Source organism: Cydia pomonella, chromosome 12, assembly GCF_033807575.1.
Source record: "Cydia pomonella isolate Wapato2018A chromosome 12, ilCydPomo1, whole genome shotgun sequence".
Taxonomy (NCBI): Eukaryota; Metazoa; Arthropoda; class Insecta; order Lepidoptera; family Tortricidae; genus Cydia; species Cydia pomonella.
In genome coordinates this window covers 461,720-477,241 of record NC_084714.1, presented here as the reverse complement: position 1 = coordinate 477,241, position 15,522 = coordinate 461,720, and the positions used below count along the sequence as shown (strand labels likewise).

General features: G+C 38.6%; 1 protein-coding gene across 1 annotated transcript in view; it reads right to left on the bottom strand.

The window, feature by feature from the left end:
- LOC133523208 (sodium-dependent neutral amino acid transporter B(0)AT3) overlaps positions 1-14,943 on the bottom strand; it is a 70,867-nt gene extending 55,924 nt beyond the window's left edge. Inside the window, exon 1 of the mRNA XM_061858688.1 lies at positions 13,639-14,943. Coding sequence (XP_061714672.1) covers positions 13,639-14,322 — 684 coding nt within the window. The 5' untranslated portion in view covers positions 14,323-14,943. The remainder of the gene's footprint in view (positions 1-13,638) is intronic.
- Between the last annotated feature and the right edge of the window lie 579 nt (positions 14,944-15,522).

Below are 15,522 nucleotides of genomic sequence, written 5' to 3'. Positions count from 1 at the left end.
CCAAACTCAAAGTTTCACGAAGGCAGCAAAAAGCTAAGTTTACACCCGGAATACTTCCCAAAACGGCCAAGAGGCCTACTCTGATTTATAAATTTGTTCAAATTTTCATTTTCTTTTAATGTGATCTTCAGTCGTGCCGTTAAATATCTAACGCTCATCAATAAGTGACATAGATTGCGTGGAAGAGAGCCTTCGAAAAATGGGAAAGTACACAAAAGGAAGGAGGCAAAGTACTGGACCACACGGAAAAGCACTGTATAGCAGGCCAAGATCCGCAAAGGCTTGTAGCGCCACAGGAAGTCAAAAATTCATGAGAAATGCGATCAGAGTCTTCTAATAAAGCATCTTGCTCGCATTTATTGGTGCGCTTGAAATGCCTTATGTCACGACTCATCATCATTGGACACATCATCTGCAATAATGATAGTTGCAACGTCGGGTACGGTCAGGTTTAATGTTGCCATGACTGAAAAGTCCCACACCAGAGCGGCATCTTCTGCCACAGAAATCACATATGATGAGAGTGCGGGGGAGGAGGCCTGGCAGTGCACTGTGGGCTGAAATTCGGCTTTCATTGACATAGAAACCGAAGTTGTTATTTTTACGTTTTTTTGATTAAAATAGGTTTTGCCTAGCATTGTTATGGTAACCTATGAATTTTAGACGATTTGGAATGAAAATTGTGGAGTTACGATTTTTTTTCAAAATAAATGTATGGAGCAGGAACAAGAAATCATCATTAATCAAGAACCGCAAAACAAACCGTAATATCCTCGCAGGTGGTTATACTACGAATTATTTGTGATTTTATGGCATACTACATATATCCGCCACGGGTGCGGTTTTTTTTTTAAATCATTAATTGTTTCTATGGAAAAAGCACAAAAACCAAATTCAACATTTTAAGATTTTTTTGATTGAAATGGGTTTTGCTCAGTGTGTTTATGCTAAGTTATAAGTTTCACACGATTTGAGTTGAAAATGGTAGAGTTATGATTTTTTTTCAAAAAAAATGTATGGAGCCGGAACAAAATATCAAAATATCGCACCCGTGGCGGATATATGTAGTATGCCAAAAAATCACAAATAATTCGTAGCATAACTATCTGCGAGGATATTACCGTATTTGTTGCGGTTCTTGAGATATTTTGATATTTTGTTCCGGCTCCATACATTTTTTTTGAAAAAAAATCATAACACTACCATTTTCAACTCAAATCGTGTGAAACTTATAACTTAGCATAAACACACTGAGCAAAACCCATTTCAATCAAAAAAATCTTAAAATGTTGAATTTGGTTTTTGTGCTTTTTCCATAAAAACAATTAATGATTTAAAAAAAAAACCGCACCCGTGGCGGATATATGTAGTATGCCAAAAAATCACAAATAATTCGTAGCATAACTATCTGCGAGGATATTACCGTATTTGTTGTGGTTCTTAAGATATTTTGATATTTTGTTCCGGCTCCATACATTTTTTTTGAAAAAAAATCATAACTCTACCATTTTCAACTCAAATCGTGTGAAACTTATAACTTAGCATAACCACACTGAGCAAAACCCATTTCAATCAAAAAAATCTTAAAATGTTGAATTTGGTTTTTGTGCTTTTTCCATAGAAACAATTAATGATTTTTAAAAAAAAAACCGCACCCGTGGCGGATATATGTAGTATGCCAAAAAAATCACATATAATTCGTAGTATAACCACCTGCGAGGATATTACGGTTTGTTTTGCGGTTCTTGATTAATGATGATTTCTTGTTCCTGCTCCATACATTTATTTTGAAAAAAAATCGTAACTCCACAATTTTCATTCCAAATCGTCTAAAATTCATAGGTTACCATAAAAATGCTGGGCAAAACCTATTTTAATAAAAAAAAAAACATAAAAATAACAACTTCGGTTTCTATGTCAATGAAAGCCGAATTTCAGCCCACAGTGCAGTGTTCCAACCAGTATACTCAACTCAATGTCTCATCTAAACAAGATGAAAACTTAACCAAATCGATAAATGAGAATCTGCCTCCAAGTTTAAGTATAATGCTTAGGTGTCGAAAGCTTCAGAAAGTTAAAGGTCGTTAAAGTCGTGAAACGAGAGCTGATTTAAATATCTATTAAAAGTGAAATTTTTCCCCCTTGCTGGAAAAATTGCCCGAAGACCGGGGGAGGAAAAGTGTGAAATATCGCTCTGTTTGTTATGATATGACCGCGAGCCTGTTGCTTTTTCAGTGAGCCATAAAGGCTCCTCGACTTCTTTTTAGTGTTTCGGAAAAAAGGATGCGTTTTATGATTTTGATTTAGAGATTGATACAAACGTGCGTAAATGGGCCTAACATTTTATGGTTATACGTTCTAACAGGAATCTAAGCGCGAATGTGACGCGCATGACACCGATAAGTTATGAAACTCCCAACTGGGAAAACAAACCATTTTAAGAACTCGTTCGTCGAACAAACTAGTAAAGCTAACGTCAACGCTCCATACACAATGGAGATAACCAGTCCAGGCTTCTGGGATATTAGGATAAGTGTCAATATGGCTGTATTTACGTAGGACCAGATAGTTCCCGTCCGAACCATATTCATTTTCTATATGGTTAGCGCAAAGCAAATAACGGAATCCATCGATCAACAAAGTGTAATGAAAAGGAAATAAGCTTAGCGGGATTCATCTATATTCAATCAAATCATTCTAGGTAGGACTTTGGTTGCCCGAATCGAGCTGCTTCTGTCAATTATACGACATACAAACGATATCTAAATGGGATCTTATCTAAACCAGAACTTATAGTTATCGTATCTCATCCTTCGAATCGGGCCGAAAGTCATCGTTGGCGTTTCACAATCTTCAAATAAGCTTAACTGGTAGATAAAATGCTAAGTTTTGCAGGAAGTTTTATCTGACCGTTAATTTATTTGTCAATTAGGTATCCAATACTTTACATTGTGAAACAGCACCGTAATAAAATAGTACATTACGATACAAGTGCGAAAAATAGGAAATTCGAAACGAGTGGCGATAAATTAAAACACGACCGAAGGGAGTGTTTTAAATCGACACGAGTTGCGAATTACCTATTCGCACATGTATCGTACAACGTTTTACAGTACATATGGCCCTTTAAATGTTCGACACAGTAACATAATATGCTACTTCTCGCACTAGTGCTATAAAGTAGCCCCATATGTACTGTAATAATAATAATAAGCAAGTAGGGATGAATGACATATATTGAATTTTATAACAAAAGAATCTACCTACCGTGCTCGGGTAAAAAAGATCGCAGAAAGGTAAAAAAGAAAGCTTTCGCTCCGGAAAATAGTTTCAAGATGCATATCCAGATAATCCCGCGAAAGATTTTACGGATGGTTGACAAAGACCCGCTTGATTTTATGTCAGATGGAAATAGATTCATACAACGAAGCGAAAAGTTGAAGAGGAGCATTCGGGTGACGACTTGACGCTACTTTGATTCGCGAATACTACGCTGGAGCATTTTCACATTATCCGGTCCGATATCGGATGTCGGATGATCGTTGGAGAAAAGCAATTGTTAGAAAGTGCAGGTCTATGGTATCAAGTCCTTTTATTTTTGCATTATGGTGCTTCCACATTGGTTGTTATAAAATGTTAACTTGGACCACGTAATAAAAAAATACTATAAATTATACTTATCAATTTTTGTCTGTTTTTTGTTAGCCTGCCTGCCATAAAGTGAGATATATACATAAATATATACATACTATCATGATGTCCCTGTCACACGATGTTGTACAACATTTTGTAACAGCTAAGGTGGGAAAACCATTAATGCTTTCTTTTGAACTACAGACAATAATGAAATGTATAAAAAATATGAAACCGAGTCGGACTCACCCACCGAGTGTTCCATACAAATTTGTCTAATTTTTTTTTTCGTATTTGTTGTTATAGCGGCAACAGATATACATCATTTGTGAAAATTACAACTGTCTAACTATCACGGTTCATGAGATATAACCTGGTGACAAACAGACAGACATACGGACAATGGAGTATTAGTAATAGGGTCTCATTTTTACTTTTTCACTTTTTGCTTTGTAGTCGTAGGTAGGTATCTGACATTCGATATCGGAATAGCCGAATAGTGATTTTAATTTTGAATTCTGAGCTTATAATTAACTCCTGTAGTTATTAAACTCTGCCAAAGGAAGACAAATCTTATATAATTCACTGTCCTTGGCCATTTTATTCGCTTAACTCTGGACGCATTCATTACAAACAATTCACTCCCCTCAATTCTGTTATAATTCCTTCTTCCTTATTACAGTTTCTTTAAGCTCTCGCATCAGGCGAATATACGCGAACCACGCTAGCTCTGCATAACATATTTAAACATATTTGTATACTCTGATCCATATGCATACCCTGTCAACTGCAAAGGTACTTGACGTAGCCCTTGGCATGAAAACTTAGCGTGGTCCGACACTATGAACATATCACGTTTATTGTGGCACATCCATACACTCTCCCCTATAGTTTTTCACTAACCACGCTGTAACAAGTAGTAGTAGATAGTAGTAGTGCTAGTAGAAGATAGTAGTAGGAAACTAGCGAGACCACATTGGTCGCAATTTTGCCACTCACGGCCCGATTCGCACTTTAAGATACGCCAAATATTAGGTCTAGATAAGATGTGGTTCGGATATGTCAGTGTTAAAAGTGACGTTTTTGTTTCAAGAAACGTCTCTTTTTACAATTACATATCTGATCCATATCTTATCTATACCTAATATTTGACGCAATAGTGCCGTATGTATACGCCTACCTTATTCTGTGCCCTTGTTTGTCATCAAATGAAAGGAAACACGATAAAACGCCGACATAATGACTGTCATCAATTAACGCGACGCCGATACCGGCGTGATAAATCCTTATTGTGTCGCGAGGCTTTGTTCTAAAGTAAATAACATCAAAATGTTATTGGATCCTTGTAATAATGATTTAGTATTTCACATTAAAGTGTTAATTTAATTTATTATTATTTATTAATTGATATAAAGTTAAGTGTAATAAAGTAGAATTATATACAAAAATATATTATTGGATACTTGTAAAATAAGACAACTAAAACTAAAAAATAAAGCAAGCAAGGTGCCCATCACGCAGGCAGCGTTCCCGCATTGAATAGTGATAGCAATTTTTTACGCGAGAAAGCTGCCGGCGCGAGGGTCCTGTTTATTTCACAAGAGATTTACATATCTTAAATGAATGTTAGATATGAGGTAAGCATTTTTTTACATACTTACTTAGAGCCTGTTTCAAAATGTCCAAGTAAAGTATTGGATAACTAATTAAACAAATATGTAAATAAACTGCCAGATAAAACTTTGTCTACCAGTTAAGCTTAAATATTTGAAGATTGTGAAACGCCAACGATGACTTTATTCGTTAGATAAGTGGCAAGTTATACGGGAATTTACTTGGACATTGTGAATTAATAACTTACCTTAACATACGATTATTGTAACATACATTTAAATAAATTAAGTAGCGGTAAGAGCGGCGACTTGCAATCCGGAGGTCGCGAGTGCAAACCTCGGCTCGTACCAATGAGTTTTTAGGAACTGAACATGTACGAAATATTATTTGATATTTACCAGTCGCTTTTCGGTGAAGGAAAACATCGTGAGGAAACCGGACTAACCCCAATAAGGCCTAGTTTACCCTCTGGGTTGGCAGGTCAGATGGCAGTCGCTTGGGTAAAAACTAGTGCCTACGCCAAATCTTGGGATTAGTTGTCAAGCGGACCCCAGGCTCCCATGAGCCGTGGCAAAATGCCGGGACAACGCGAGGAAGAAGAGATACAATTAAATAAATGATGTTATACGAGTTATTGCCTCAAACCTCATCATATACATGATCTAGGTCTTAACTAAATTATTCCAAAACAGCGCATAATGCGCCAAGTAAATTGTTTCATTTACACTAACCGCATACTTAAATATGACTAAAACAGACCAAAAACATATCTGCCGCAAGGAAAACATCCACAACGTTGCGATTTCCATCTTTCCATACCCACGACTAATATCCGTTTGAAAACTAATTGAAACGTTTACTTTGTCACTTCACAATGAGGGCAGCGACAGCGGCAGAGGCGGCGGAGAACGCCAAGGTAGGAAAATACAGGGGTATCGGCACCGAGTACAATTTTATTCCATTCGGTGTCGAGACCCTTGGTCCGTGGGGCCCTGGCGCTCTGAGTCTTTTCAAAGATCTGTCTAAGAGACTCAGAGACGCCACAGGAGATCAAAGAGCTGGCAGCTTCCTCGCTCAACGCATCAGTCTAACGATCCAGCGAGGAAATGCTGCCAGCGTCTTCGGTACTATGCCGCAGGGGCCATTTTTAGATTTATTTTAGTTTTATTTTAGATTTAATTTAGTAATATTGTAGTTTTAATTTATATTGTGTTTTTATAATGAATAAAATATCTTCACAATAAGGTATAAAATTGAATGAGTTTTCAAATGCACATACGATATATATTATGTGAAACGTTATCTTCACCCTCACAAATTGCTTCTTTGATGTATACTGAATACGTTTTCGTCGGCGTGGTTTGTGGAAATAAATCGTAAACTAATACGTTTGGGGAATTAGGCGCATTGTGTAAAACGTATGCAGCTTTAGTAAGAGGGTTGAAATATAATTTGCAACGAATCGCCATTCTACTTATCTTAGGCGCTTCGCTAGAAAGCTGCACGCGCGGATTTCCTTTTTTTGTTTTAAAATTGAAAGGCCTGTAGCCCGTACGTATCTGAGCATAATAAATTCTTAGAGTTAGACAAAGATAAGTTGGCAGTGATTTTGTTAGCCCCGAGGCTTTCACTTCACTTTCACTCTTTTGACTATGGCTACCGCGCAGTTAAGCACAATTTTGCCAAAAACGAGTATCGAGCTTCACATTCACACGGCTGACATGAGGGAAGATCATAAGAAGTCCAATATAAAGATATCGGTAATTTGTGTAATACCTGGAACAAATTACAACGAACACAATTTAACATAAACCACCACCAATTTTGAACCATTTGATCGAAAAATGAGACATTTAAAGCACATGGAGCATTAATAATAATAAACATAAAGTGTGCATATGTATTTATAGTTTTATGTTATTATTAGTCATGAATTTGCTTACGGCGCACATATTTTTTTTTGCTATCAGTTAGATTTAAAAGTGAGGCCATATTAGCGGGTAACGGTACGTTAAGTCTTGGCAGACATGAATACAGGTTTGGGGGGGGTTTGTTATTAATCGGACAATTAAAAAAAATATGATCGATATTGCCTACTTCGTTTCCACAATCGCACATGGGAGAATCTTTCTTTTTAAAAATATATAATTGCTCGGACGAGCAGACGCGGCCCAATCTAAGTCTAATGATGATACTAGTGCTTTTAGAGAGAGATCTTTTTTTGAAAAACCATGGACGAGATGGAATGGTTGACTGAATTTCTGAATAGAAACATTTCTTGGCTCGGGACCAGCGGACAGACCATATTTTCCTCATGAAATTAAAAGCAAGGCTCAGAGCATCTGGTTGGAATATTTTATAAAAAGAGTCATCGCCATCAAGAATAGCCTCTTTGGCTGCTTTGTCCGCCCTCTCATTACCTACTATGCCAGAGTGGCTAAGGGATTCAAACAAAAACAACCGCAAGTGTTAAGTAAACGTCATAATGTCAAAGTTTGACGTTTGGACTGCACTGCACCGTCTGGGCTATCAAAATAGCTGCCAACTTATCTTGGTTTGACTCTTGTCGCGACGGACGCGAAAATCCGATGCCACAATACTAATTCACCTGCGGCAACACCGAACAGCGCCCTCTATGTGGAACTGTGGTAAGTTAACCAACGTAGTAAGTTGGTGAAGCTAGATTCAGTATGGCGCGAAACGCGCTAGTTCTATAAAATGTGATATAAAGTGAGGAAGCCTACAGCTGTCCGGAATCATCTAAAGCTAAGTATTTTATTTACTTGGTGAAAGCTCGCAGTAGTGGTATGGTTTCTCTGTGCGATTATCTCCTTTATTCCTTTCTGGTTCGAGCTTGCCACGTGACCTTGACGTGGAAGCTATTGGGAGCCCATCTTAGGTAAGGCGGACTAGGGACTTATGATTGTGTAGGAGTCTGCGGCTTCGGCCGCAGATCCTCCTATATCAATGTGTAAGAGAATGGCAGGTTTAGCTGCTAGATGCTCCCCGTAAGGGGGGCGGCTACTATTGAGAAAGGCGTTAGGAGTTCTGTGGCTTCGGCTGCTAGGTTCTCCTTTATCCCCGTGTAGGAGTAAGGTGGCTCCGGCCGCTAGTTACTCCTTTATCAGCACGCAAGGGGCAGCTTCGGCTGTGGTACGCCCCCTTGAAACCAGAGAAAGGCGTTAGGAGTTCTGTGGCTTCGGCTGCTAGGTTCTCCTTTATCCCCGTGTAGGAGTAAGGTGGCTTCGGCCGCTAGTTACTCCTTTATCAGCACGCAAGGGGCAGCTTCGGCTGCGGTACGCCCCCTTGACTATACAGCTACTTAGGTAGTTGGCATTATGTAACCTACATCCGGCCGGGTAAGATGGGGCTCACTAGTAAGATATATAGATTTATGTGTGGGGGTTAATGGTTTGGAGAATACCATGTTCATAGAGCAATTTTACCCACAGATCTCGGGTGTCATACATTCAGCCGCCTTAAGATAAGCGAAGCAGATTAAGGCTCCTCTGGCCCAGGAGTTGAGGTGCAGAGAGAGTGAGGATGAAGAGTCCCTTATGGGATATGAAGGTATGTATGCGATGCATTCTATTTCCCAATTAGATCCCCCCATATAATAAGCATATATATATAAGTTGCCGCCTTTCCCCTCTTTACGGTCTCATTTATATACCGTAGGCGGCTAGGGGAGAGGCGGCCACAACTCTACCCAAGCCAGCAAAATATCCTAACCTAACCTAGTCGTCCGAGTAGTAGTCGGTAGTGGCCATGTAGTGACCCTGCCTACGAAGCAGGAGGGCCCCGGTTCGAATCCTGGTAGATGTGTTTATCACCGATATTGTTCTTGAGATATTGTTGGGTGTTTGCTGTGTATTTTAGTGTTTGTCTATATATTTCTAGTCGGATCCTTTTGTTTAGCATAATTATTGAAAGTCATAATGTAATTTTATTTTATTGATAAAAATGTTTACATGACATTACAGTTGAACCAATGCGTCACGAAACTTAAACTAACTAATAATTATAAGTATTAACAATTATAAAAACAATAATGGCACATTAACAAATTAAATTGGAACAGTTGAGCACCTAGCATCCATCGCCTCACAGAATCTCAAGCATTCACTATACACTGCCGCCCATCGCCAAGCAAATAGATCGCATTCATATGATAGTCATATTATCATTAGTCATAACTCTGAAACCGTTATATTTTCAGGAATTTCCTTAGGTTATCTTATAGATAGGTTAGGTTTGTTTTATGGCAATCCTAAAAAATTACGCGTTCCTGAGAAAAACCAAATTATGGCTAACAAAAATGCGGACGAACAATACATTATGACTTAAAACGTTATGGGAAACAATAGGGACCCATTTCTATCGATGCAAATAATATAGTTTCAACTTGTTCAATTACCTATATAAATCTGATGTATGACTTGATTTAGGCATGATTCCCGATCAAGCCCAAGTCATTTTATTAGTATTAGTAGTAGTACAAAAATACATATTAAAACTAACATACCATTAGTAAGAAGTACAAAGACGAACGTATCCCTTTGAGGGATCTATTCCAGTTAACCTTTTAATTTAAATTTAATTGAGAATTTTAAAAGCTTAACTTTAACAAATTCGTCCAATATTATATACACAATGATTTTTCATCTCGTTTTTAAAGCTTAAACAACTGATTTATAGCATTAAGGTGGAAAGGCAAATCATGGTAACAATATTACGAAATTGAGTTAGGGCGTGCCGCCCGAGCGCTGGGGCAGAATCACTCCCGGAATATTAAACTTTACTGATATCTCTCCTATTGAAATACGTATACCTACTTACGTATTCCTGCGGAATGTGCGATGCGAATCATCAAGCCGCAGGAATGGAGCATTTTTGCTCTTAAGTATTTAAACTTAATTATGTATTGATCAAAATCATTTGCACGTGTAATTATATGTTCGAAAAGCAGTAAATTTCCCCTTTTTTCCTTATATTTAAAAACATATTTAAATTAATCTATTACTTCAACTTTTACTGTGTCTATAAAATGAAGATCTTTGAATGAAACTGATTCAATCTGCTTTGATTGTGGTGATTAATGCTTTGTAATTATCATTAATTAAAAAGTAAAGGAAATTTTTCAAATAAAGTTCGGCAAGTCATTTCCGCGAGTAGAAAAAGGCGGTAAAATTGGCATAAAGGCTTGTCTTCCCATACAAAATTTGAATGTTGGCCCCTTTCTACTGACAAAGAGGGTTGGCCAGGGTTATATACCACTTTCACTTAGCACTATTTAGCTTAGCCTTATTTTCTAGTACATGAAAGGACGCGTGTTCCCAACAGTGGGACGTACATAAGTTCTTGTTGTTACTTTCACTTAGCAGACTAGATTTGTTAGCTGCCCTCACTGGCTCATTTAAAAATATCTTCCCTGAATGCAATGCAATACGAATATTCTTTATTGCACACCTCAATAATAAGTAATACAAAAGAAAACAGCAACACAAGCGATAACAGGTGGTCTTTTCGCTAAAAAGCTATCTCTTCCAGGAAACTTTTAGATATAATGCTTTATATGCTTGGTGAATATGCGAAAGGGCACTTGAATAATGTTTCCTAAAAGACAATATTATTCCATTTGTGAAAGGAAATCTGTTAATAAATCTAAACTCTTATCTTGAGCCCTAAAGTCGTTTAATGGAAGCTCAGCTCAAGCCCACGAATCCAAACACAGCTGGCTATTAATGTCAAGCGACACTTTGTCATTACGGTGTATTCCCATCTGTCCCCGCCGGGGACAGTTGGGAATAAGCGCTGCATACAATTCATTCCCATCTGTGCCCGCCTCTTGTATGGCAGCGGTCACGTGGGGCGGGCACAGATGGGAATTCACCGGCATTACTGAATAACATACACTAAGAAGAACGGACCCGTAAATACGATCAAGGAATTTAATTTCAGTACCTTTTCTACCTTCTCATTGATAATAGTATGAGGTTCCTATCGACTTTAATGTTGATTGCCACTATGGCAAGTAACGAAATGGTACGCAAATTAAATTATTTTATTGTACGCTAGGATACCGACCAGTGGTGGCATCATGGTTCCATTTATATCACTCGTCACTATGCCCGTCACTTTCGCACTTACATACTTGTTAGAACGTGACAGGCATGGTGACAAATGATAAAGAGCCGACCATCATAGCCCTACTGTCAGTTATTCGCAAAAGCTGACAATCGCGAATAAATGACAGGCCGAGATCGTCCGGCGAACTGTCCGGGAACATTATCAAGCTAACGTTCGACAATCCAGCCACCATAATGCTTATACCGACTGCCAGCTACACAGCTGTTAGCTTACAGCTACAATATTTTACACTATATTGCGAGCCATCAGCCCCCGGCAAGCGCGGCCGACTAACACCTTCCCTTCCACAAACGGAGTTTCGTTCTTATTTCAAAACTAACCGGACTAATCCCAACAAGGCCCGTTTTCCTACACCTACTTATAACTAATCTCCAGATTTAATGTATTTTACCATAGAGACTATACATCTCTATTGTATTGTAGTAATTATTTATTTTAAGATTATTATAATGTAATGTTTACCCAGGTAATGGCTGTTGTATTTATAAATGTTTTTATGTATTTTTCATGTCACTATAATGTTTTACTGACTTGTAAAAGAGCCCTTGAGGCCTACTTGCAGAAAAAAAAATGTTTTTTTAAAATATAAAGTTATTTAAGGGCGCTTGAATTTTCTCAGCTAGAAAACAGTAAATAAATAGCAGAGGCAAAATGGAGCTTTAGGTATTTAGCCATTTGTAAAGGAAATCTGCTAGAAAATGTAAACACTTAGCTTAAGCCCCAAAAGCCGTTTCATGGACGACCGCCGACCTCGAGTCGACGATTACGGACACAGCTGCCGATTAATATAAGCGCCACTTTGCGATTACTATAAAATATAATTACGTTTTTTGCTGACTTATACTTACAACCTGGCTGGGTAGTATAAAAGGTTAGTAGGTAAAAGTTGTAGAAGAGGTAAAGTCAAAGAACATTTTTGGCTCGAATTTAACAACTGAACCACGTACGGAGCAGATGGCCTACCGCGAACCACGTTCGACGTGTTGCCTCCCTGTCACACTTACCTACAAATGTATAAGTGCGATAGAGAGCCAACACGTTCAATGTGTTTCGCCCTCTGTTGTGTAAGCGGTATCAATAGTTATTGTATCAGCTTTCAAATTCGGCGGCACTATTTTTTTCCCAACCAAAAACTCTGCTTATTTATAGTCTAGGAGTGAGGGTATACAAAAAGGTTCACGTTTCTCCTGCGAACATACCCAAAGTCAAAGGCTATAAAGCTTTGTTTTCTGATAGAACCCTTCCGTATAAAAGGATAATCGTTATCTATTCGACAGAAACGATAAACTAGTAGCAGTAGTGGCTCTGTGAGCTGTAGACCTCGTGATAAGCTTCATAAACATACAAAATACTTCATCGAGCCTTTATCACAGCGAATTCATAATGGTCTTAAAGCTTGGAGGATTTAAAAACTGGAGACGCCTTGACTGTAATTTTCTGTACAAATCTGCCGATTTTTGCGGGGGAGGGGCATGTCAAATGTATGGCTATTTCTACGTAACGTACTAATAGCCATGTCAGATAAACGTCAGTCCATACAATACATATGACCAATGGCCGAGCTTTTCGACAGAGGGGTAAGCTCTTAAAGGCCTCTCCAGTTGTTAAATCCTCCAAGTCTTAAAGTGCCATAGGCCCTACTGGCACTTCAGTCCTTTATACCATTATGAACATTTTCCAAAAAAAAAAACCTAAATTTCTTTTTAAATTTATAAAGTGACCCTGCACCAACTCAATCTTTCGGTTTAGCCCATGGTTGACTGGTAGAGAATGCCTTCTGGTATTAAGTCCGCCATTTGTACATCCATGGATTTAATAAATAAGTGAATAAAAATTATATCTTCAAATTTCACGAGAATCTCAACGATTATACGACCTGCAGAGGAGAACATCTGGATACACGAAAGCATTTTTGCCCAAGCTGAAACCTTCGCTAATGCTTGGTCAATTGACCACAAAAGTACCTAACTTGTACCTATTCTAAAATCCATCATGCATCCGCCTAGTCTTAATTTCGACGATGTCAGGTATGGACTGTACCTCGCTAAAGTGAGATTCCCAACTACACGTAAGACAATGGATTTGTTTGTATATCAAAGTTTTGTTCTTGGGTGTACATAATGGAGCTCTGGTTATTTTTTACGAGTTCTTGCGTATGAAGAGTTCAACTCTCCTGATAGTCGCCTACCTAAATGGAATGGAAGTCAAATAGTGTAAATGAAATAATGAAGTGGTACTCACAGCACACTCCGGCTCCGTAATATAAGACCCGTTCGACAGAAACTTCTTCGGACACTCGGACCACGGCAGCTCCGCTTGGAAGCTCTGCGCGAAGTAGAACAGGCACCACGCAATTATAGAGTTATAGTACAGCGCCACGTTGAATGACACCACTGCCGAGCTTATCCCGATCCCACCCAGGTACGGAGATACCTGATGCCACACACCAATAGCACCTTTCCTAAGTCTCTGTCCAATGGCAAGCTCTAAGTAGAAGATGGGTATGCCTTCAATCGCAAGCATAACGAAGTAAGGGATCAGGAACGCCCCGCCTCCATTCTTCTGAGCTAGATAAGGGAAACGCCACACATTTCCTAAGCCAACAGCGTATCCAACAGTAGCTAACAAGAAGGTTAGCTTGCTGTCCCAGGATTCCCTCTCACCCTCGCCTCCTTCAGGCTTCACACCTCGCTCTACTGAGCTGGCTTTACTTGTAGGGGTCTCTGAGGATCGTCTGTTAGGACTCGTGTCTTCAAATGCCTCATTCGTCGCCCCATACATTATAGGCCTGTTATGTGTAGTCAACCCATTCTCCATGGTCACCAACCGACCTCGCAGCTCCTTCATTTCCATGCGATCTATAGACCTCTGGGCGTATAGATCCCTCGAGCTCTGCCGTCTCATCAGATGAGCCGGATTCGCCATTTTGAAAACCTTTTATTAATTTAGAATTATTGTCGATTATTTTATTGTCATCGTATTAAGTCTAAGTTAAGCTATTTATACGGACTCATTTTCGCCGTCATGGCACATAATGATGACCAGTAAATAACACGTAATAGTCATCGTCGTTTTTATTAGGCGTTTCGACATCGTTATAGATTTACGGTTCATTTTTTTATATTTTCTTTATTTAAGCACTGTCGTTTGATCGATGCTTTATTATTATTATTTTAAGAATAACGTGTGGGGGCGAATTGCGCCCGCCGTATCACGGACGGCACTGGCGGGAAAGCCGCGGGGTGAGGGCGCCATTTTGATCGGGCATGCGCAGGAAGCCCCTGCACAAAAGGCAGAGAATGAAAGAGATTTTTGTTCTAAAAAGGATTAACGTAAACCTTGATATAAACGAAAATTATGATTTTTTTGTAATGTATATACTTGTCTACAATTTGTCATCAGTCTAAACCTTTAGTAACTTAATGTACTCAATAAAGTAAAATTGGAAAAATAATTGTCGTCTGTAACACTATAAATCAGAAAGACGGCTTGCTTTATATATGTACTAGGCAATAAAGTCTCTATCACATTAAAATAAAGGTTATATTTCTTATCTTTGCGTGTAATCTAAAAGAATAAAACCTAAATATTGTACAACACGGGTCCGGCTCCGGTCAACCGACATTGATTTATTTCAGACAAAGCGTGGGATAATTCTGCGTTAATTCATAATATCCATTTGAGGAGGTACAGTCCATCAGATATATCGGAGCGGCCAAGGTGCTCAAAACTATCTGAACACGGCCTTTAGAATTTTTACAATTCTATTCAGATATTAGTGAACACCTGAGCCGCCCAGATTTTTCTGATGGAGCCTTTTATACGACCTCAAAATATTGAAGGCGGAGGTTTTCCCATTTCTCGAAAACGGCTGGACCTGTTTGGAAAATCTTTTTTTATTTTAAAAGGCGTAATTATATTTTATCATCACTCTAACTATCTATATCATTAATTCATTAATTTATGATTGAAACTTGACCGAATAGATAGAGTAAAACTTTAGAACTGCGTATATAGTCCCCAATCCGCACTAGGTTGGCGTGGGGACTATAGTAATGAAACCTATAGTAAGGACGCAAAGCACGAAGAATTCCGTACATTGACTTGCCTGTTCCCATCTCTATC